Genomic DNA, 22440 nt, shown 5'->3' on the forward strand with positions numbered 1-22440 from the left:
GTCACTTGCGTTCATAGGACACATTCCTATAGAATGGTATAGAATTAAAGTGTAGCTCTTGTGTCCACTCAAGTATTAGTGCGCACTGTATCGTAGTACGTAGGCTGCGTATTCGGCACAAACTAATTTGATTAAAATAGAAAATATGAAAACCTGTCCCAATTTTTCAGTGCACACAAGTTCCGGGGTCATATGGCCTGGAGGTACATGTACCACAGTTTGGGAACCGCTGCAATAGAGGGTTTTACAACATGTTCACATGTTAAAGTTAGTCTGCACCAAGACATTTGCATTTATGTTATCATTAAATAGGGTCCATAATTAAAACAAAGATTATATAGGAGCTGACAAAAATTTAAGGAATTAGTATGTACTGTATATTAATTTAGTGCTTGATGTTTTTCCTGATTTCATGCTCTTAGAAGTAGAAAAGTCACATCAAATTCACATCTGTGCCTTTACAAAAAGTGACAGTGTGACTATTTCATTTTATAATTCAATCTACACTCATTTTGTTTTTGTAAGTCTGGGCTGATAATTTAACAGTCATACTTCTACACATCTTTAAGAATTCCAGTCTTGATGAATTCCACCCATCTAATTTGTTCTTAAACTCTTCTAAAGGAAAATGAAAATTGACCCTTTCTGTTATTTTATTAAATAATATTTTTTATCTCTTTCTCACCTGTGACAAGAAGAATCAAGGTGCATTTTTTGTTCTTAGCCTATATTATATGTGTAGAAACCTATGCAGTTTATAGTAGGGGCATCAAACACATGGAAGACTGTCAAACTCATGGAATTTATGGAAGAATGTCATACTGTACCTTGGTGCTTTCATTCTGATGAAGCTCTAGTCTCTTTAATTGGCCTAATTAATTTGGACAAAATGAATATATATTTTAATTCATGGATCAAAAAGATATGGATATACTGTAATGTCAAGAGTGTTTTTAATGCTATTAAACATTTAGCTTGGAAAACCTCCCTTCATAATTACAGTGATTGAATTTTAAATTTAGTTGCAAATTCCAGAAACGGACAGAAGTAAAATGTGCATATTCAACAGAAATATCAAAACAAGAGCTGCATGATATCAGAGGAAATGGAAATGCAAAATGTAACCGAAAATTTATAGTAGATTAATCAAATTAGTTGAGTGCCATTGGTGCACATTAAACTTCATCTAATGTTCAACAATGTATTCAAAATAAGAAAGCAGAAATTGAAAAAATATACAGATGTGCTAGAAACAACACCCAGGTCTAATGGATTTAATCAAGTATTTTAAACATAGATATTTGATCATTTTTTTTAAATGATATGCAACATTGTCAGAATGAAAATACTGCTACGAATTTAGTATCAGACATGACATTCTTGAGTATTAACATAGTTCTGACATCATGGACATTTAGACCTGATCAAACTGAATAAACTGGTACCTGGTCACATTTTAAATTTAAGTTTTATAAATGAAAATATAATAGTATAAATGACTATTACACTAAAAATGAACATTCTAAAAAACATAAATACATAATATGAAAATTAATAAATAAAAATACCCATATTCGTTCACTACTAATGACTTTATGTTAAAGTGAGGGTAAGTTTTAGAGCTAGGGTTAGTACACAATTGAAACTGATGTGTATCTATTGATGCTTTCTTAACCATAACCTGCAGTAAACTGGCTATTAATATAATATTTTACTCAGTCATGATATATAAACTTTAATCTAAAAATTTAATTTAATTTAATCTAAAAAGTTACTTCATACCGTGTGGTCTTGTATTGCAAATGCCCGAAAACTGACACTTTTGCTGCTAACTGAAAACCTCCATTCAAAGAGGTTCAAAAACTTGGCTCAATGACTTTGTCAATGTATTGCTGAACATGAAAGTTTCTTTTAACTTTCACAAACTTCAATCTTGATTTAAAAAGACTGCTATCCACACTTTCAGCCCAGCAGTTAACAACAGTCTGCACAATGACCACCATGATGTCTCCTCTGCTTTAGATTTCTTTCTGGTCTGTCAACAGCAAAAATGTGCCATCATCTCTACTGCTTCCTTTCCCAAAGAAGATAACAAATGTGGTTATTTTTATGAAGCACAGGATTATTTCTTCATTGAACTTCACATGGTCACAGCAGCCTGAACATGTTCAGTTGTGCTGGTGTGGTGACTTATTTATTTTAAATCATTACTTATTCTGAATCTTAATCAACTTGTTTTTGTAATACACTATGCAATTAGCAGAAGTTAATTACATACTCCAAAAAAAATAATATTAAAAAAGGCCCACAGCTGAAATATTGTTTTGTTTTTTTACTTTGTTTGACTATTTAGAACATTATTACCCCCCAAAATAAAAAATCTGGTCAATATTTAAAATGTAATTATTATACTATACACTCCAAATTAGCAACTGATTTTGCACAAAACTATATATATGGTGTCATTCTATGCCCAATTCATTACAGGAGAGAAGGCATTATGCAGAACCTACTACAAAAAATAATAACTGGAAAAAATATGAACTGGAATGAAGAACCATATACAGATGGTTTTGAAATTTATGGACTTGGGATCATGGTTAATCAATATAAGGTGGCTATCAAAAGTATTATGTTACAATATGGAATGACAATGTATTTAATTGGGATTTTTTTATCAACGATCGAAACAAAACACTCTATCAATTCAAAGTGAAAATAAAATTCTACAGCTCCTCCTACATGTGAAGAAGCTCAAAAGGTGGGTAAATACGTCTGATACCCACATGATGAAAATCTATGCAAACCATTTGGCAATGATGTTAACAGCCCAGAAATATTCTTGACATGTCATCAGGGATTCCCACTTTCACCTTTATCATTTGTCTTGTCTTTGGAACCTCTATCTTAAGCTGTTCATCAATCATATCAATTTTTATTCTTACCAATACACAATATTGTATGTTGCTATGTTCAATGAGTTTAGTTATGCTCTGTCAGTGTATAAAACTAAGTGGTGCAAGTCTGTATTACTGTATTAAATTTTGCAGGGATGAAAGCTGGCCTACCTCCACTTGTACCACTGATCAAGCTCATTGATTTGGTGTTGGTCTTCTTTACATTTGACTGTAGTAAACAATTTTAATAACACTTCTAAACAGATAGATGATAACAAAAACATATGAACTTATTTCCCTAATTATCTTCAGGCACATGTCTCTGTAATAAAAATGTATGTGCTTCTTTGAGTAGCTGCAAGGATTATTAAAAATACAGGAATTAAGTTTGCTGCTCCCTTGCCAGTCTCTCTGTCTGTCATCTCAGTGGTGCTTTATACAGAGAGGCCATTCCATTTGGTTCACATTTAAGGTGTTTTTTTAGCTGATAGTGTCCTGATAAGGAACAACTCCCAATGCTGATATTCTCTAGCAACCCTAATAAATGGTCATCTCTGGTGCCTTACTGTCTGGGAGATTGTTTACAACTCTAAGGTCAGAGTGCATTGTTACTCATCATCAGCCAATCAGGAACTGGTAGGGCAGGGTAACCCCACATGGGTCTCAAATGCCCATGGAACTTTCAACCAATGAATGACCGTAGTTCCTCCAGGTAAAACAGGCAGCACAGGGCTTCTCAGGGCGCCTCCTGGACATTCTCGGGCTCAGCTCGGACAATCACGTAATGGCCAGTGTGTCCGAGTGCCAGGACTTTACTTTGTTCTAAGAGTTGAGAACGGAGGTCGCCAGCGCGTAACCAAAGGGTCCACCCGAGGTTAGCCCAGCAGCAAGCCTCGTGAACCCACCGCGAACGCTCACCTGATCAACAAGTAAACTATGGTCGGAACTGTGGACAGCTGAATCTCAGGATTCAGGACTACATCAGGAACGAACCGGTCTTCTTCCCGTCTAAAGAGTGTGACCTGCTTGGACCCACAGTCACTTTCCATGTGCACAAACTCTCGCAAGTTCAACCAACACTAACTAGCCAGTCTTCGGTAAGCTGAAGGGCGGAGCAGTGGCTCTGTGGCTTAGGATGTGTGCCTGTGACTGGATGGTTGCTGGTTCAAATCCTGCAGCTGGCCCTTAACCCCAACTGCTCCAGGGGTGCTATCCAATGGCTGACCCTGCACTCTGATCCCAAGCTTCTCTCCCTGACTGTGTCTGATAGAGAGCAAGCTGGGGTGTGTGAGAAGATGAATTCCTAATGCAAGAAATTGTATAGGGCTAATAAAGCAACATTATTTATTATTATTATTCAGAGAGTCTACTACCAGAGCATTGCAGCAGGAATCTCTCCCACTTCTCTCATGCCAAACCAGCACTGCCTGGCACCGTGCCAGAGAACGCCGATTGGACACGGCAACAGCCTGGCACTGTTCCTTTGTGTCCGCTGGAGATCTGAATCCCCACAGATTGGATGAGTATTCAACCTTCTGCATTACAGCTCGAGAATTCAATTGTTACCTCAACGCCAGTTGATATCAACTTAATTCCTATGAGTGATGTACTTGCTTTTGAGTAACTAGTGTAGAAGTTGTAATCCAAGTTCATTTACGAAATGGCCTAAATGAATGGTATACTGAATGTATGTCCCTCTTGGTTTGTAACTCTTCGTGATTGAATATATACCTTTTGTATTCTGCTAACCCTCACTGATAAGATCTGTTATGTTTATTCACATTTTATGTATTAATAAATGTATTGTCATGTATTAGTATCCGTGTGTGTGCATTGCTGTTATCCCGCAAGGTCAGTTCTCTAATAGCCATCAAAAAATTATTTTGTGACTTACTGCTACAATTAATAATTGTCACAGTAAATGCACAAATATTACAAATATATTTCTAATAATCCTTCTGTTGCCTCAACAAAGCAGCTTGGGCCTGTGTGCAAAAGGCAGGGAAAACCAGTTAAAAGAGGCACATCTGATAAGACACAAGTTCAAAGTCTGGAACACAGACCAGAACATTGTAAAGTGTACAGCTCTATTAATGTACAGTATGGTGCAAATTAAGAGATAAAATAAGATTACTTTATAAGCCATATACAACTTTTTGCATACCCCAGCTTGCTCTCAGGCACAGAGATGGGCAGAGAGAAGCCTGGGGTCAGAGCACAGGGTCAGCCATTTATATAGTGCCCCTGGAGCAGCTGGGGTTAAGGGCCTTGCTCAGAAGCCCAACAGAGTAGGATTCCTCTTCCAGCTGCAGGATTTGAACCAACAACCTTCCAGCCACAGGCACAGATCCTAAGCCACAATGCCACTGCTCTAGCCCAATTTGTTTTTAAGATCACTTTATTGGCCATATACAATTTCTTGTATTAGGAATTTGTATTTTTGTATACCCCAACTTGCTCTCCATGAGACACACAAACAAGGAAAGCAGCTTGGAGTCCGAGCACAGGGTCAGCCATTTATACGGCACCCTGGAGCAGGTGGGGTTAAGGGGTCCAATGGAGAAGGATTCCTCTGCCGGCCACGGGATACGGACTGACACATCAACAGAGCCATAGAGCCACAGCACCACCCCAATTTTAAGGCAAAAAATTACCTCTTTTGCCTAAGCCACTGTCCACCACATAAAGCACAATCTGTCAATGAGGGTCCTGCTGATTGGATACCAGGATTATACCTGATAGCATCCTAACCAATCATCAACTCTGATGTTGTAACTTAAAATCTACCCAACCCAATTTTCGTTGGTTAACTCACTAGCTCCTCTTCTCTCTCCATCTACTCTGGCACTCTGACTTTACCAACCACGTGAATCAGAATCAGGACTTAAGTTTTTCCAAGTGACAGACCGAGTAAAAAACAGGAGTAAAGAACAATAGAATTCAGCCCACAATATTCTTTCTGCAACAGAAACTAATTGTTATTTTCACCTGATAAATACAATTAAGAATTGATTTAGAATAGTTTTTATCAACATTCACATCCAGTATATTCAGTAAAAAGCTATAGCCAAGACGAATAAAGTTTCTTTCACTGTCTCACTTGTAGATGGACTCAAGCAGATGACAATGCAAAAACTGTTTAAAGTTCAGTACGATGAACTTCCTTGAAAAGCTGTCCTCAGAAACGCTAGGCAAAGCTCTCTTTCTCTCTTTTAACTGTACTGTTGTGCAAAAAGAAAGTATTGAAGTATATGTACATTTGTATCTATCCAATAGAGATCATACTCTACATTTAAATTTATTTGTTACAGTAAATTGAATCACATCACTGTCACGGACGTCCAAATGGACTAACCGTGGGGAGCAGGAGAGCGGAAAAAAGACCCATATGCGTAGTGGCGAGATGGGAAAAAGGCCCAGGCTCATTGGTGCAAAGAGTTCAGGAATGCCGTATAAAAACCTATGCCTTCAGGGAGCGGACGTGGGGCGCCCTGGTGCTAGGCGGGTCTCAGGACATCCGAACGTCAATGCTGATCCAGGACAGAGTGCAAGACCCAGAAATATATAGCCCAAGGGAAAGAGAGGGACAGGAAGGACAGCAGACCTGAAACTAGGGACAGGACAGAGAAGGAGCGCCCTCTGGCTGCAGAGGACGTGACAATCACTTTAAGTGTCAATGGTCTTCAGAAGGTATGGCTTTATCACACTTTAATTCAAAATATAACTTAAAAATGAGTATCTCTTACATATTGTTGACTGCATTTTGACTCCACAATTGCAAAATTGATTAAGACTCACAAAACCTCAGAAGACATAACATGTACCTTTCCCAATTTTAAAATTGTAAACACTTTATGGGGAGCACTCTTTTCTCTTTTTCACATTTGGGGGATGGAGTAATTTACACTCTAACAGATATTTCTCATTAAGGATGACCTACACTGATTATTGTAAGCTACTGCATTTATAAATACATTTTATTTACTTGTTTCTCTTGTTTCTCAGCAATGTATGTCATTGGAATTTCTTTAGGGGTGCGGTTGTTTGTATACCCAACCCATATCAGAGGAACAACAAAGGGAATGGGTTCTTGGATTCAGGTCTTTCTATAACAGGCATATATATACCCTCAGCTGTAGACAGAATTTGAAACTGGGACCTGAGATGAAGATGAGGCCATTTTTGAGGACATTATTTGAAATTATAGAAATGATCTGCCTTAACAATTCTTAGCCATCAAATAATTAACTTAAAGTAATATCTCAGTAAACATAATCTTATTAATGGAACATAAACCCCATGTTTATGCTTAATGTATTGTAAACAACATGAAAATAGCAACGGTAATTCTGTTTACCTAACACTGCCCAGTTGTTCTTGCAAATCAGTTTCCACTGCGGTTGATACGTTACTAAATGGTTATGTCATCATGAGCAAAACAGTCATAGCAAATGTTCTGCTGTGGTTTCTCAGTACCACTGCCCTGGTTTCCTGTCTGTAGTTTGCACTTTGCTTTCTGTGCATCTGATATTATAGCCAGATTGGGCTGACAGCTCAGCTGAACAAAGCTGATACATTTTCCAACATAACCTTCTCAAACAGCACATTTATATAGACTTTTCAGACTTAATTGCTTTTTGTGCTACTTTTGTCTTTGAATTATAAAACACGGGCTCCACCTTACATGCTTGAATACAAGGAGAAGCGTATAAAGAGCCACATTTATTTACATATCACAAAAAAATAATAATGATTTCTCTTTTTATTGCTGACCAATTTCTAGACTCTACAGATTTAAACCTGAGCTTTTTTATGCTAACAAAGATTAATGTTTATTTGCTGGACAGTCTTTCAATTATCAGGTTTCATAGCAGAGCAACAGTTTCCTATTATTTAGATTTTTACTTATATTGGGGCAGATATCTAATGGTTGGCAGGGATGTGCAGATATTTTAATATGTATATCATTATACAGTGAGATGTTTAATAATATTCTCTCTGAGGTGCTTTAGTCAAAGGCTTATAAACTCTCCTTAAAGACAACATTTTGGAGGTGTTAGATTTAAAGGCATCTAAATGCAATTTACTAATGATTTGAGTAATTATGGCATAATATTTTCTGAGCAAGGATTCAGCTAAATTAAAAAGACTGCAATCAGTGCTGTCAGTCACAACAAGGTTGTATCTCTGATCTTCTCCAGACACCTAACCTTAGGCGCGCACACATTTTATGCCTCATCCAAATTATCATAAGCAATTCTAATCATATCAGATTCCATTGATTTTTATCTTTCATGCTCTTGTTTTTCATCTCTAATAAAATTGGCTGTTCGGGAAAACACATTTAATTATTTTTATATTTAGTGTATTGTTAAATATGCTCTATCATTGCTCTATTTATGCATTTCTAATCAATCAGACCTTTAACAGACACAATTACCAGTTAAACAATATGCAAATAGGTAGAGTGTAACAATTTGCAGAAGAAAACAAGCTAAATTCATACTTATATTATACTGGAATTCACTAAACCTTCTTGTTCACTTTTCTTTCCCAAAATCACTAAAGCAGTTTGTTCAGACAAAATTTATTAATTGTAGTACTGTACATTTAGTTGATTCTTGTGATGCAGACAAGCATCCTAAATACTATTATTCATAATAATACTATACATACAATCTATACTTCAAATTAATCTGAGTATTCATCTTAATACTAGTTGAAATCTGTTGTCAGACTAAAGCAGTCTCATGCTTTGCATTATTGTAGTGAGACACTTTCAGAAGAGGGGCCTTTATATTTATCCATTAATGTATTTGTTTTTGCCAAATATTTTAATCATCACAATGATCTCAATCATCTGAAGCACCTGCATGATGCATTAAGACCAAGCACAATAACGTGTAAGCTCATTCAAATTTGTGCTCAGTTTTGTTGTTGTGATGCTGTTTGGTATAATACAATATTTTGGGACTTCTGTTGTACCATTGTGCAGCCTGGGAAACATTGTCTAGGCATCACTACCACAGTGCTAGCCTTTGGTGGCCTTCTCTATCAACCCACTCTGATTCAGCTAGGATTTTGTGACTACCTTGTCTTTTCTTTTCTTTACTTTCTTATGCTACACCATTGCTCCAGTCCCTCCAAAGGCTCCCTGTTGTCACACATATCCAATTCAAAATCCGAGTTCTTCCCAATTCTTGTCAAACTTTCTGTTCCCTCTCAGTTCAGCCGTACTTCTCAATGGTGGTATAAAGTACTCTAAAAAATAAGCTCTTTTCATCATCACATTTCAGGGTCTCTTCAAGACAAATGTGTTTTATACTGTTTTAGTTCTTATCATTTCATATTGTTCTTTATTGCTCCTCAACCTTGAGATGCCCTGTCACCATTTGTAAATTTATTTTTATACTTGGACAACTGTTCCTTTGCACTTACACAAATTATATAAATCACCAGATGTCACGATGGCATTAATAAAAAATAGTAATGCCCTGTTTTAATAATTTTAGGGTGTGCCCTAAATGCCACACCAAGCCCTTTTTTCAAATCGGTACTTCTGTGATGTAGCATGTGTGAATTTAAAAGTGCACGAGCATTCGAGGGTGTAATGTTATAAAAAGAGTAATGTCAAAATTCCATCTGTTGTTCCTGGTTTCGCGCTGCTTCTTTTTCAGTGATTAAGTGCACGGCAGCAGAGAATTTGTCACGAACAGTTCTTTCCGGGCACTATGCAGACGACACGATCCGGTTGGTGAAGACATAGTAGGAATAAAATCATGCAGGAGAAGGGACGGAGACAAGGGGCCGTGTCCAAGGAGAGTGAATCCGGGGCGAACTATCCATGAGTAAATCCAAATGGGTCATCCAAGACAGAAGGTAGTGTTCATAGCCAGTGGATCCATCCAGGAAATAAAACCATGAACAGGGTCAGAACCGGCAAGGCGGGGGAATCAGGAACCGAAGGTTAAAAGCATAACGGAGTGAGACGCAGCAGGACCCCGGGTTCTCACGTGACATCTACGCCTGGCTTTTAAGGTGGAAGTAAAGAGGGGCTGGAATAAGGGACAGGTGTGGGGAATGAGGTAGAACGAGGAAGGGCTGGAGCACCCTTAAGAGGAGGAGTAGCAATCGTGACAGAATTCTTAGAAATAAATTTTCAATATGACATGAAATTGAATGTCATCTTTTCTCTCCTTGGACAAAAGTAGTGGCATAACATCTGTATTCAATTTGATCAAGCTTGACTCAATACAGGCAAAGTTAACTAAAGAAAACACATCAATACCACTGTATATTCAAAGCTTTGTACCTTTAAATACATTTAATCTCATCTGTCATATTACAAAAATGACAGTACCGGGAACATTCACGTTCAATTATGTTATACAAGAATATTTCAAAGTGGACAAAGTAAACGAAATAAGGTAAACTTGGCAATACCTCAAAGCTTTGTACTCTTAAATACTTTCTCTTTCAGTGTACAAAATACACAACACATTAACGAATATTCATCAGTTGAAATGGGGTGATGAAATAATAGCTTTATGTTAATACTTCGTACGTAGAATACACATGAATCTAAAGCAGGCTAAAGAAATGTTGTTTTTACATAAAATGTAAATGAGATTTAACACTGTAAAAAGTTAAATATTACTAACATTAATATTTTATTCTCCATGGCAACTTCTCTACGCTTTGTCAGAACATGAAACGTCACCAATATGAAGGGGCTGATTCCCCCCAGAGAAGTCTGCTGTAATGCAGACTTCAGAAAGGAGGCATAAAGAGTGCACTGGGGGGTGCACATGAGCACCCTTGTGGAACACAAATTGGAAATGGGACACCATAAGCCCTTGCAGACCTGAGCGGGACCTCAGGTCTGCAAGGGTTCCCGCTCAAAGGAAAATCTTCCAAAAGCTCTTTCTGTCCATTGCTGTTTTGTTCCTGCAATGTGTTTACACATTAAAATTACAAATTTAATTACTTCCATTTATTTTAAGGGCACAAGACCACAAGTGTGGGTATTGGGACATGGACAAAATGTTACAGATGTATTCTTTATACAATTCTCTATTCTACGAAGCGTAGATTTGAAGATACACTATTTTATATTTGTTCAATATAGGCGCACAGAGGAGCTATAGCCTATTCCGGCAAACAACATGTGCCAGAATAAACACTGGACAGGACAAAAATCTTTCACAATGCAGACACAGACATGCACACACTCACACCTGCACCAGTTTTCCAGAAACCAGTTGACCTACCAGTGTCTTTGGACTGTGGGAAGAAACCAAAGCACCAACTAAAACTACTGCATTTAAGAACTTTGCATTAATATTATGTGCTACCTTAAGCTAAAATAGGTTATGCATTTATTTGTGTATCACAATTTACTAGTGACAAGAGAAAAATTGTTAAACATACCATTATACCACAATATATGAAGTACTCTATTAGAGGAAAATCTTCCAAAAGCTCTTTCTTTCCATTGCTGTTTTGTTCCTGCAATGTGTTTACACATTAAAATTATATATTTAATTACTTCCATTTTTTTTCAATCTCCTCTTCTTATCTTGAGCATGCATCTTTTCACATTTATGTACAGTATGTTTCTACTTCAATATTTACATATTGAATGACAAAGTTTTTCACCCATGGGTAACTGGTCATACAGTATAATGTCCCTCTTAAGACATATATGCAATATTTCTTTTTGGCATTGTACTATTCATCTAAAGCACCGCCATAAGGTCTCCATCTGTGCTGATTTGCAAGGTTAGATTCAATAGTTGTAAATTTCCTCATGTTTTGTTTGATCCACTTTAATTTTACAATGATTAAACAACTGCAGGACTATTTTAATAGCATATTTATTCCCATGAGTACCTGTGGACATCTTCTTTCAACAGAAGACAATTATCAAAAGAATTTTACTTCAGAAAGACCTCTTTTGTTTACTATTTAATGATGTCTATACTGTGTCTTGAACATTTTTTCAGACTCTTGAAAAGTTTTCACTATTTGTTGCTTTAAAGCTTGTAGTCATCATATTGCCATGTAGCAATTAATATATTTTATACACACCACCTACTCTGCACATTCAATCAATTGTACAACAAGAGGAGGTCATTCTAGTTGTCTGGCCACTTGTAGTAAATTGATCTGTGGATGTTATTTTTTTTAATGTGAAATATAAAAAATCCCTTTATGTTGCACCATTATTGTCAGCATTTTTAATATAACTATATCCTTTTTACCGAAGACTGCAAAATATTTGTACATGTCTATTAAGAAAACATATGAAAATGTTGCAAAGGAACAACAACTTTTCCATCCTACAGGATGATCCCTCCATTGGGGCCCTCTTTTCTGACCACCCCATCATCTCATAACGCCGACCACCTAATCTGAGTAACCTTCTTGTTCACAGCTCCCTCGACCACCCTCAGCATCTTGTACCTCCAGCAACCTTAATTACTGTATCTCTTGCAGTCAATGCCCAGCCATCTACATTGGGAAAACAGGAAGGAGACTCGGAGACTGGCTCAGAGAACGTTAGGGCTGTGAAGATGAAAGATTTCTCCAAGCCTTTTGTTTCTGATTTCACCTCTGACGGCCATGATCACACTAATCTCTCCATCTGTGTTCTCAAAGATGGTTTTCCTAACTCCCACATCAATAAGACTACAGAAACCAAAATTATTCTGCAGCTAGGATCACACCTTTCCTCTTTTCTCAACGACGGACTCATTTTCTTCTAAATTCTCTCTATTCATTGTAGGTTTCATTTCATACCTCCCTTCGCCTATCCTGACTTCACACCTCCTGATTTGCCATTCTTTCTGTCCCCTGTTCCCGCCTCTTGCTCCTCCTCTCTCCCAGCTGTTGTTCTCCTATGCTTCATTACCTTTGCCTACTGCCTGTCTTTCTCACACCTGAAGAATGCTCCACGGTCAAAACGTTGTGTTTTCTTTCTTCTCCTTTCAGCATGGAATAAACCTATTACTTGTTCATTTGCAGCCTATGCATGCTGACGCAGCTACCCACCTGAATCATATGAAAGTATTTGCAACTAACACAATACTAAAACTATTCTGAAATTCTGAACTAATACATTTTCAAACTAAAAGCATGATGGATTTGATTGCGAACCACAGTACCTTTTAACTATTAAAGTATTTAAGTAAAGCTTTGTTGTCTCCGAACTGAGCTCAACTTATATCCATCTCCACCGTAATCTTACACAGCCTACATCAGCCTAACATCTTCCCTGCAGCCATTACACACTCTGCGACTGCCATTCTTACCTCATGGTTAATGCCTAAAAGCTGTGACTGTGCCTTTCAGCCCCTGTAATGTAATGTGCATACATTATATGCCATCTTGGATTTCTATAACATTTTTGAGAACTGTGGGGGTCTAAAAATGATTTCAAGTATTTAAATTGCTAAGGACATGTGTCTGTGGCAGAGGTGTGTTAGCAATGCCATTTAGAAATATGGAAAATTCATAATAATATAATAAAGCTTTTATCAGCTTTTATCTAACCTTTAAGATTATTTGATTTGTATGCATGCACACAGAAAATTAATAGCAGAGGAAACTACATGAAAAGCACCCCATAAATATATAGCAAATACATTGTGCCTATCATAAAAAGGTGCTATTTGCTACAGCCAGCAGTTATAACCATGAAACAACTGACAAGTGCATTTCATAAACATAACTCATTTTGACTGCAGGAATCTCTTTTTTCAGTAGCAAATGAAGAGCATTTTTATATTAGCATGCACATCTATGCCCCAGTGCCAAACCAAGATAACATGTTATCTTAAAACCTGCAGGTGTTAGTAGACTCTCTGTAGGAGAGCTCCAGGAGTATCAAGATATTTAAGAAGGCATCACCTGCAAAACCGGAGATAAGGAAGCTTATCTTTCTGACATAACTCCCTTCTAACATAAATTTACTGTTAGTGATGTTCACTAACATAAATGTCCTAAGCCAAGGCTTTTAAACACGTTCAGTCTAATTTTCATTGTGAAATACCTAAAATAAGTTGTCTATCAATCATTTAAGTTTCTTTACAATTTTTCATCACTAGGCTGCACAAATGCTCCACTGTGCTGCACACAGAGGATGTACTTTTTGCATACAATTATGAAGTACTACATCAATCAAAATGAATTAATGGGGTATAAAGATGGATGGAATACTATATTCTCAGTTTGCTTTCTTCTAGATATAATGCATTCTGAGCTTCATTGGGATGCAAGAGAGACATGCTACGTATCTGAAAATATGTTGCACAAATGCTCTCAAGGTCAATGTTACTTCAATAAAAACTCATTCTTCTTTTTATGGATATGTTAAACCTCCAACTACACAACTCAACTCAAGGACTCACTGTCCTTGACCATGATGATTAGACCATGACTAGTTATATCACGTTTTGGCATAAGTGCTTTGCAATGGAACCTGCTTTATTTTGAATGATCTTGCTATTATGATTACTATACCTCATTTACCACTGTCCATGATCATAAGCCTTTCTATTACTTTCAAAAATCATTCACCATATTAATATTAATTCATCTTTCACTTAATGTTAAAGTAACCTTAAATGATACATATGGCAACAATTATTGAAAATTAAGGTTTTAAACTGTGGTCTCAAGACAAATATTTCCAATATTTAAATTTGGCTTTTTGTGTGTAAAAGTGCTAACTTTTACTTATGTCTCACTTTCTTGGCAAACCAAATACACATACAAAATAATTCAAAGTGACTTCATACCAGTCAACAGTTTGTATACCCCAGTGCTTTATATCTTACATTAAATTTCAATGTAGTTGCTATAATTGTAACAATCTAATTATAAATCAAAAGCACAAATCACTTTACATATATATTCCACATACTACAGACATCAGTGTAATACATACATCTTGCCATAAAGTTGATAGTGATAGTCACACCTATTCATCCAAAAAAGAAGTAGTTAAGTGAAGTAATTAAAGAAAAAAACAATGTTTATATTAGCATCTCCATACATAAACAGTATGCATGATGTTATATATATATACAATCTGTAATACAGCGAATGTATTGTAATTAATACCAGCTGTTCTTTGAAAGTCGATTTGATTAGTAAATATACTGAAAAATAAAAGTTTAAATATTTCACTTTCTCTAAGTTTTATATTCTCATTAATCAGTTTACTGAAAGGTAAACAGACCCAATTGGCATCATTATGTTATTGTAAAAAATGTTTTTTAAATACAGTTTGTATGTTGGGGAGAAACTATGTTGGTGGTTCTAATCTTGTGTACAAATATATGTTATAAATCAACACATATTTAACACCATTTAAAAATTCTACATCGAGTTTCAGTAGACACTACTGAATCCGTAACTGTTTCTAAGTTTTGTAAGATGTTGTTAGTATAATTTGCATCTAAAAACAGCCACTTGGAAAAAAAACTTGTTACAGTAAGTACGAGATACAGTTGACTGCGATAAATACCTGCGCTGAGGATCTGGGTGCAATCCACATTGTCTTGTCCAAGTGCGGCAGTGTACCTGGAGCTGAGATGCCTCGCTGGGGCGCCGACCCTGCGCGGACTGCTCACTGTCTCTGCTGCTGCTGCTGCTGCTGATGATGATGATGTGGATGTTGCCACTCTAGTGCTGGGCCCGTTGTCGTACGTGCAATGCTGCTGTTGATGTTCTGTGCTGCTAATGATGGAGGGCTGCTGAAGGTGTTGTTGTTGATGCTGGTTTTGATGATGATGCCCACCTCCTCCGGCTCCCAGCTGCGGGATATCCACCATGGTTGGTCTGTCATACCTCTTGCCTGTTGTCCGCTTGCAGGGGAAAGTCTTGAGGGCGCTGTAAGGGCTCCTTTGCTTGTAGATTTTGGGAACACAGGATCCTTCCTCAGCCTGCTGCATCTCCTCCTCCATCGCTTCGCTAGTTTCTTTGCTTTTCCTGTCTCGTCTTGTCTGGTCTAGTCCTTGTATGTGTCGCTCTCATCGGCACCTTGCTCAAAGACCGAAACGGGGCGCTACGTTACTGACAACCAGTCTGGCCAATCCCCAGACGAGAGAGCCGTGTTAATAGGCACTTGGAGTAATTCTACCAACAGGGAGATGCACGGGCGGAACCTGCTCCTTGTGCTCCCAACGTGATCCGTGCATACACGGGTCTCTCGCACTTCAAATCGCCGCTACAGAATGAATGTACAGTATGAAAAGACACAGTTTAAAGAAAAAACAGAAACAAAATCTAATTATATATATATAAATTTTAATTTTAATATAAAACAAACATAAGACAGGAGAAAAACCCCACGAGATACCTAACGTTGTGTCTACATGCACATTACTTTAGAAATCATACTTTTCGGGGTCAAGTGTGTTTTGGGATTAGAAATGCGCTGCAGCAGGTAAGCGCTCTACTTTCATAGTTTCAAAGAACAGCCTTCCCATTGCTTTGCTGCGCTCGGGTCTTTTTATTAATAACCAAAATCTTCACCCACCTGCTTCTTATAAACCACCTGTTAACAAAGTTTAACAGGTGTTTCCCCATATTCATCCCCGCTTTATGCATCACTGGCAATGAAGACGTGAAATATCATTCATTTCATGATAAGTAAAACTTTATTTTTTTATTCCATAGCCACTGACCATTTACTCTTATGAGCTTAAGTGAAAAAAAATAATACAATGCTTATTTGCCTGCTTATTTATAAGGAGAAAGAGGCAGAATAACGCTAAACAGTATACTGTAAAAAATAGTTAAAGGTCTTCGAAGTCTGTATATAAGAATTTGTATTACATTGGAGTAAAATTAAAAGTGCAAACTTCTAAGTATCACCAGTACAGCCTGAGTCTACCTAAAAATTGCTTGTAATTTGTAAAGGTAACTGTTATCCTGTTGCAGGGTGATATGCCAGCAGCCATATCACCCTGCAACTCACAACTGGCAACCCACTGAAGCTAAGCAGGTGTAAGCCTGGTCAGTACCTGGATGCGTACTGGGTCCTAATGCCCCAGTATAGTGACGGGGACACTATACCGTAAACAAGCGCCGTCCTTCGGATGAGACGTAAAACCGAGGTCCTGACTCTCTGTGGTCGTTAAAAATCCCAGGGCGTTTCTCGAAAAGAGTAGGGGTGTAACCCCGGCGTCTTGGCCAAATTTCCCATTGGCCCTTATCAATCATGGCCTCCTAATAATCCCCCTCTATGAATTGGCTACATTACTCTGCTCTCCTCCCCACTGATAGCTGATGTGTGGTGAGCGTTCTGGCGCACTATGGCTGCCGTCGCATCATCCAGGTGGATGCTGCATATTGGTGGTGGTTGAGGGGAGTCCCCATTACCTGTAAAGCGCTTTGAGTGGAGTGTCCAGAAAAGCGCTATGTAAGTGTAAGCAATTATTATTATTATTATTATTATTATTATTATTATTATCCCCCTGAAATTAAATTCTCACTTTTAGATCTGTTTTTGTTGTCTAGTAAATTAATTTGTGAAATTGAAGTACTTCCAACAAACCAAATTAAATATATATATATTAAAAATCCATTCACATTGATTTACTGACATAACATTGCAATATACTTTATTGTAGCAGTTCCAACTGCTGCAAATTGAATTGAAATGTTGCACAGGCATGGTCCTCTAGGGCAGGTCTACATTGGCCGGGTTCATCTGTGGCTCCTACTCTGGATATACAATGATGGGTTGATGGTTGTGATGAGACATTTCTCCTAAGACAAATTCAATGTATTCTCTTCAGCACAATGTGCTAGCCAAGTTAAACAAGAGTTAGGTATTGTATGAAGGTGATGATGACTAGTTGATGTACTGCAGCACTGTCTTTGAAAGTTAAGTGATTGGACTTGATTCAGTCCAAGCTCAAAGCTGAGAGACATGTAGTGTAGGAAGCCAAAGGTTGATCTGGGAACATCAGGAGTCAGGAGACAAAGCAGGAGGTCGACACAGCAAGCTGACAAGGCAAAGCAAGCAGACAGAACTAGAGGGGCTCTGTGTCGAAACTCAATGACAGAGATCAGGTATTTATACTGAATAGCACCTGGAAATTACATGGTCATTAACTAACTCCAAGTGCAGTCTCCAGGTCTGTGCATCTGCCAGCGAATCAAGACAGTTTGATGATGATGTCAATGGCTGCTGCCACACAAAGCAGCAACTGGGACGAGCATGATGAATACTAATTTAATAGATCCAATCTCTTTGAGATTTTATATTAGTTTGTACCAAAAGGACCCATATATAACTGGTAATCATATATTGCAAAGTTAACCAATAATTGAAAAGGAAAGAGAAAGGCATTGCTATTGCTACAAGAAAATGATTTACACAGTAAATCAGATTCAAAATATATCCAACATTAGTTTTAATTTGTTTCCATTAAGTTATTTAATAATTTTATCAATTTTTTCTGCTATTATGCCCTGCTAATTGCAGGGATTGGCTTCATTAAAAACTCCACAGTTCTAATACTGATCCTCAAAAACAAACTGCTTAACAACAACATATTTAGATTAAAATAAAGATATTGTCAGAACAAAGGCTAAATCTTGTTTGTAGCAGATATTGTTCCTGTTGTATTGATATTTTATTGAACAGAAGTTATCTAGGTATATTCATTATGGTGATTTCAGTCCAAATTTAAAGTCAGGGTCAAAGCCAAGAGATGTAGTATAGTCAACATGTCAACAACAACAGGGGGTTTGTTGTGAAAGCCACAGGCAAAACAAGTTTGACCATCACTGAAAGCAGTATAATCTGTTCACTGGTCGCTAAGCCCTAGATGCCACAAATTGCTGAATTGGATGAAGTTGCGATTAATCTATTTCAGGGTCACAGTGCAGCAGGAGCCTGCCCCAGCATGCAATGGAGGATACAACCTGGAGAGGCACACAGACAAACATGCATCAGGACCAATTCTTGGACTCAGAAGCTAGTTAACTTATCTGTTTGTTCTTTCACAGTTCAAAAACACACTGATAAGTTAACTAGCTTCTGGGAAGAATTGGTCCTAATGTACATGTGTCTGTGTTTGGAGCACCCAGAGAAATCCCATATACAAGTAGAACATAAAAACTGCTTGCAGTTGAACCCAGGGCCCCAGCACAGGAAGGCAGCAATGCTAACCACTGCACCACCATGCTACCTCCAGATCATACCGAAAATTTGTAATGGAGTTCAAATCTGATGAAAAAGTCATCCACAGCATATCTGCCACAATATAATCTTGCATGAAAGCTGTTGTTACACAAGCACCTTGAGGTTGTGCATTGATCTATTGGAATGTTTTCATACCAAGAAAAGCCTACAGCAATGCCAGCAAGTGAGGTTCTAGGACTCAATGTAACACCATGCATTCAGGTAACAATCACTACAAATTGAGTTTTGTAGCAACTAGAAATTCCTGCCCAATCACACTTGGACCTACCTATCATTTTTAGTCTATTTAACTGTACGTAACAACTAGTATATCATTCAAAATCTTGATTCACTGCCAAAGAGGATTGGTGTTTTAGGATTAAGAGGATTAAAAGGTTCCACTGCTAATGAGTTCCACATTTAGATGTTACTCCAACAAAATAATGGCAAAAAGCGTTATCGTCTATTCTTATAAACATCATTTAAGAATAAGTAATAGGTTTATTCCATGGTGAAAAAAAGAAGAAAGAGAACACAACATTTCGGCCGTGGAGCCTTCTTCAGGTGTGAGAGAGACAGGGCAGTAGGCAAAGGTAAAGTAGCGAGAGAACAAAGGTTGGGAGGGAGGAGGAGTGAGAGGCGGGAGCAGGGGACAGAAAGAAAGGCCAATCAAGAGGTGTGAAGTCAGAATGGGTGCAGAGAGGTGTGAAATGAAACTTCCAATGAATGGAGAAAATTTAAAAGAACAGTAGTCTGTCGTTAAGAGAAGGGAGAATGTGTGATCCTAGCTGCAGAATAATTTTGGTTTCAGTGGTCTTTCTAATGTATGAGTTTGGAAAACCGTCTTTGAGAACACAGACGGAGAGATTAGAGTGGTCGTGGCCATCAGAGGTGAAATGAGAAACAATGGGCTTGGAGAGATCTTTAATCTTCACAGCCCTGACGTGTTCTCTGAAGCGGTCTCCGAGTCTCCTTCCTGTTTCTCCAATGTAGATGGCTGGGCATTTACTGCAAGAGATACAGTAAATAAGGTTGCTGGAGGTACAAGATGCTGTCTGGGTGATCCAGAATTGTCATGAGGGGCCTTGAATGAGTGTGGTGGTGGATGTGTACTTGCAGGTGATACAGCGAGCTCTGTTGCAAGGGAAAGTGCCTGGTGTGGATGGTTGTTGAGGGTGGTCAAGGGAGCTGTGAACAAGGAGGTTATGCAGATTAGGTGGTCAGCGATATGAGATGATAGGGCGATCAGAAAAGAGGGCCCCAATGGAGGGATCATCCTGTAGGATGGAAAAGTTGTGCTTAATGGTCCTGGGGATAGGAAGTGTGTTAGGGTGGTAATGCAGTACCAAAGGAATGCGGTTGTTACGGTGGTAGTTCCTGATCGGGTTGATGGTCCGGGGGGTGTTTTTGGCTCAGGCAAGGGCCCTGTCAATCACACTGCTGGGGTATCCTCTGTTGATGAAAAAGGAGTACATTTCGAGGGCTTGGTTCTCGAAGTCGATGTTGTCGCTGCATAATCGCCGTAGCCTAAGGAACTGTGAAAAAGGAAGAGAGTTTTTTGTGTGGTTGGGGTGAAATGAGGTGAACAGGAGGTAGCTGTGTGAATCCGTGGGTTTGTAATAAACTGAAGTGGACAGTCGGGGGTAGTTGATGGAGAAGTTGATGTCTAGAAACGGAAGAGTAGTGGAAGATATGTTAACCATATATTTGAGGGACAGGTGGAAGTTGGTGAAACAGTGCAGGAAGAACTCAAGCTGATCGTTGGAGCATTTCGTGGCACCGACGCAGTCATCAATATATCGTTTGTAGAGGTCAGGGACATAGCCAGTGTAGGAAGCGAAGAAGCGTTCTTCTACCCAGCCGACAAAAATATTGGCATAGCTGGGTCCCATTCTGGTGCCCATGGCAACTCCACTGAACTGTTGGTAAAAACATTATTGAAAGAGAATGTGTTCAGTGTGAGGACCTTTTCTGCAAGGCGTACCAGGGTGTGCGTGGGTGGATCAAGCACTGTGCGTTTGTCCAGTGTGTGCTTGAGGACTGTAAGGCCGTCATTATGGGGAATGACGGTGTACAGAGATGTGATGTCCGTGGTAAAAATGTAGCATTCGGTACCCTGAAATTGGAAATCATTAAAAAGTTGGAGCGCATTGCTGGTGTCTTTGATGTATGAGGGAAGATCTTCAACCAGCGGTCTCATGAGGCTGTCGAGAAAGGCTGAGATGTAAGTAGCTGGACAGTTAAATGCTGATACAATGGGGCGTCCAGAGGTTTGTGAATTTTGCGGAGGAGGTAAAATTGAGATACCTGCGGATGTTCCATGATGAGCCGGTTCGCCTCCTGGGGGAGCTCATTACTGCTGATAAGAAGAGAAATGGTGGATATCACTTCCTTTTGGTAGTCAGTGGTAGGGTCCTGTTGGAGAGGAAGGTAGGCAGAAGTGTCAGTTAGTTGTCTAGAGGCTTCCAAGATATACAGATCCTTACGCTACACCACAACAGCGCCTCCTTTGTCCGCTGGTTTGATGATGATATCATCCCTGTTGCAGAGAGACTGGAGCGCCTTTTCTCCTTGGGTGAGGTTAGACCTGTGTTTACTGGGTATAGAGAGTGCCTTGGGAGCTTGATTAGTGCATTGGTTGATGAAATAATCAACTGGTGGAAAACGGCCAGAGGGGGGAGTCCAACAGCTCTGTTTGGGATTAATGTTATTAATGACATCAATAACCGGATGACATCAATAACCGAATGAATAAATAATTCATTTAAGAATTATTTTTTCTTGATTTTCACCAGGCTTAGGACTCAAAAGAATGAATCACCTTCTGCAATTAACTCTGCCCAATCAACTCATTCTCTACTGATATGATTTTTAATATGCTAATTAATATGCTAATTAATCAAATTAATTGATAAAAGTCTTTTGCTGTTTTGTAATCAGATACTGTAACCATTAATTATGTAATCTCTTAAACAATGATAATTTTTTTGAGAATTAAACAATTAAACCTTTTCTTATACAACAATATTATTTTATATGACCAGAGGTGTCATGGTATCACAATGGTTAGCAATGCTGCCTCTTAGAGTTGGGCTCTTGATTCAGTTCCAACCTTAGGTGCTTTCTGCATGGAGTTTGTATGATCTCCCTGTGTTCATGTGGGATTTTTCTATGGGCTCTCTGGTTTCCTCTCACAGTCCAAAGACATACTGGTGGGGACTTCTGGGAAAACTGGCCCTGGTGTGAGTGTGTATGTGTCTGTGCTTGTGTCCTGACGGACTGGTGTCCTGTGCAGGGTGTACCCAGTCTTAATAATAATAATTGCTTACATTTGTATAG

General features: G+C 38.4%; 1 protein-coding gene across 1 annotated transcript in view; it reads right to left on the reverse strand.

The window, feature by feature from the left end:
• The window catches only part of LOC102683918 (BEN domain-containing protein 4), a 72537-nt gene extending 56561 nt beyond the window's left edge, over nt 1-15976 (reverse strand). The window contains exon 1 of the mRNA XM_006629884.3: nt 15430-15976. Coding sequence (XP_006629947.1) covers nt 15430-15868 — 439 coding nt within the window. The 5' untranslated portion in view covers nt 15869-15976. The remainder of the gene's footprint in view (nt 1-15429) is intronic.
• Between the last annotated feature and the right edge of the window lie 6464 nt (nt 15977-22440).

Source organism: Lepisosteus oculatus, chromosome 1 (genome assembly GCF_040954835.1).
Source record: "Lepisosteus oculatus isolate fLepOcu1 chromosome 1, fLepOcu1.hap2, whole genome shotgun sequence".
NCBI classification, from domain to species: domain Eukaryota; kingdom Metazoa; phylum Chordata; class Actinopteri; order Semionotiformes; family Lepisosteidae; genus Lepisosteus; species Lepisosteus oculatus.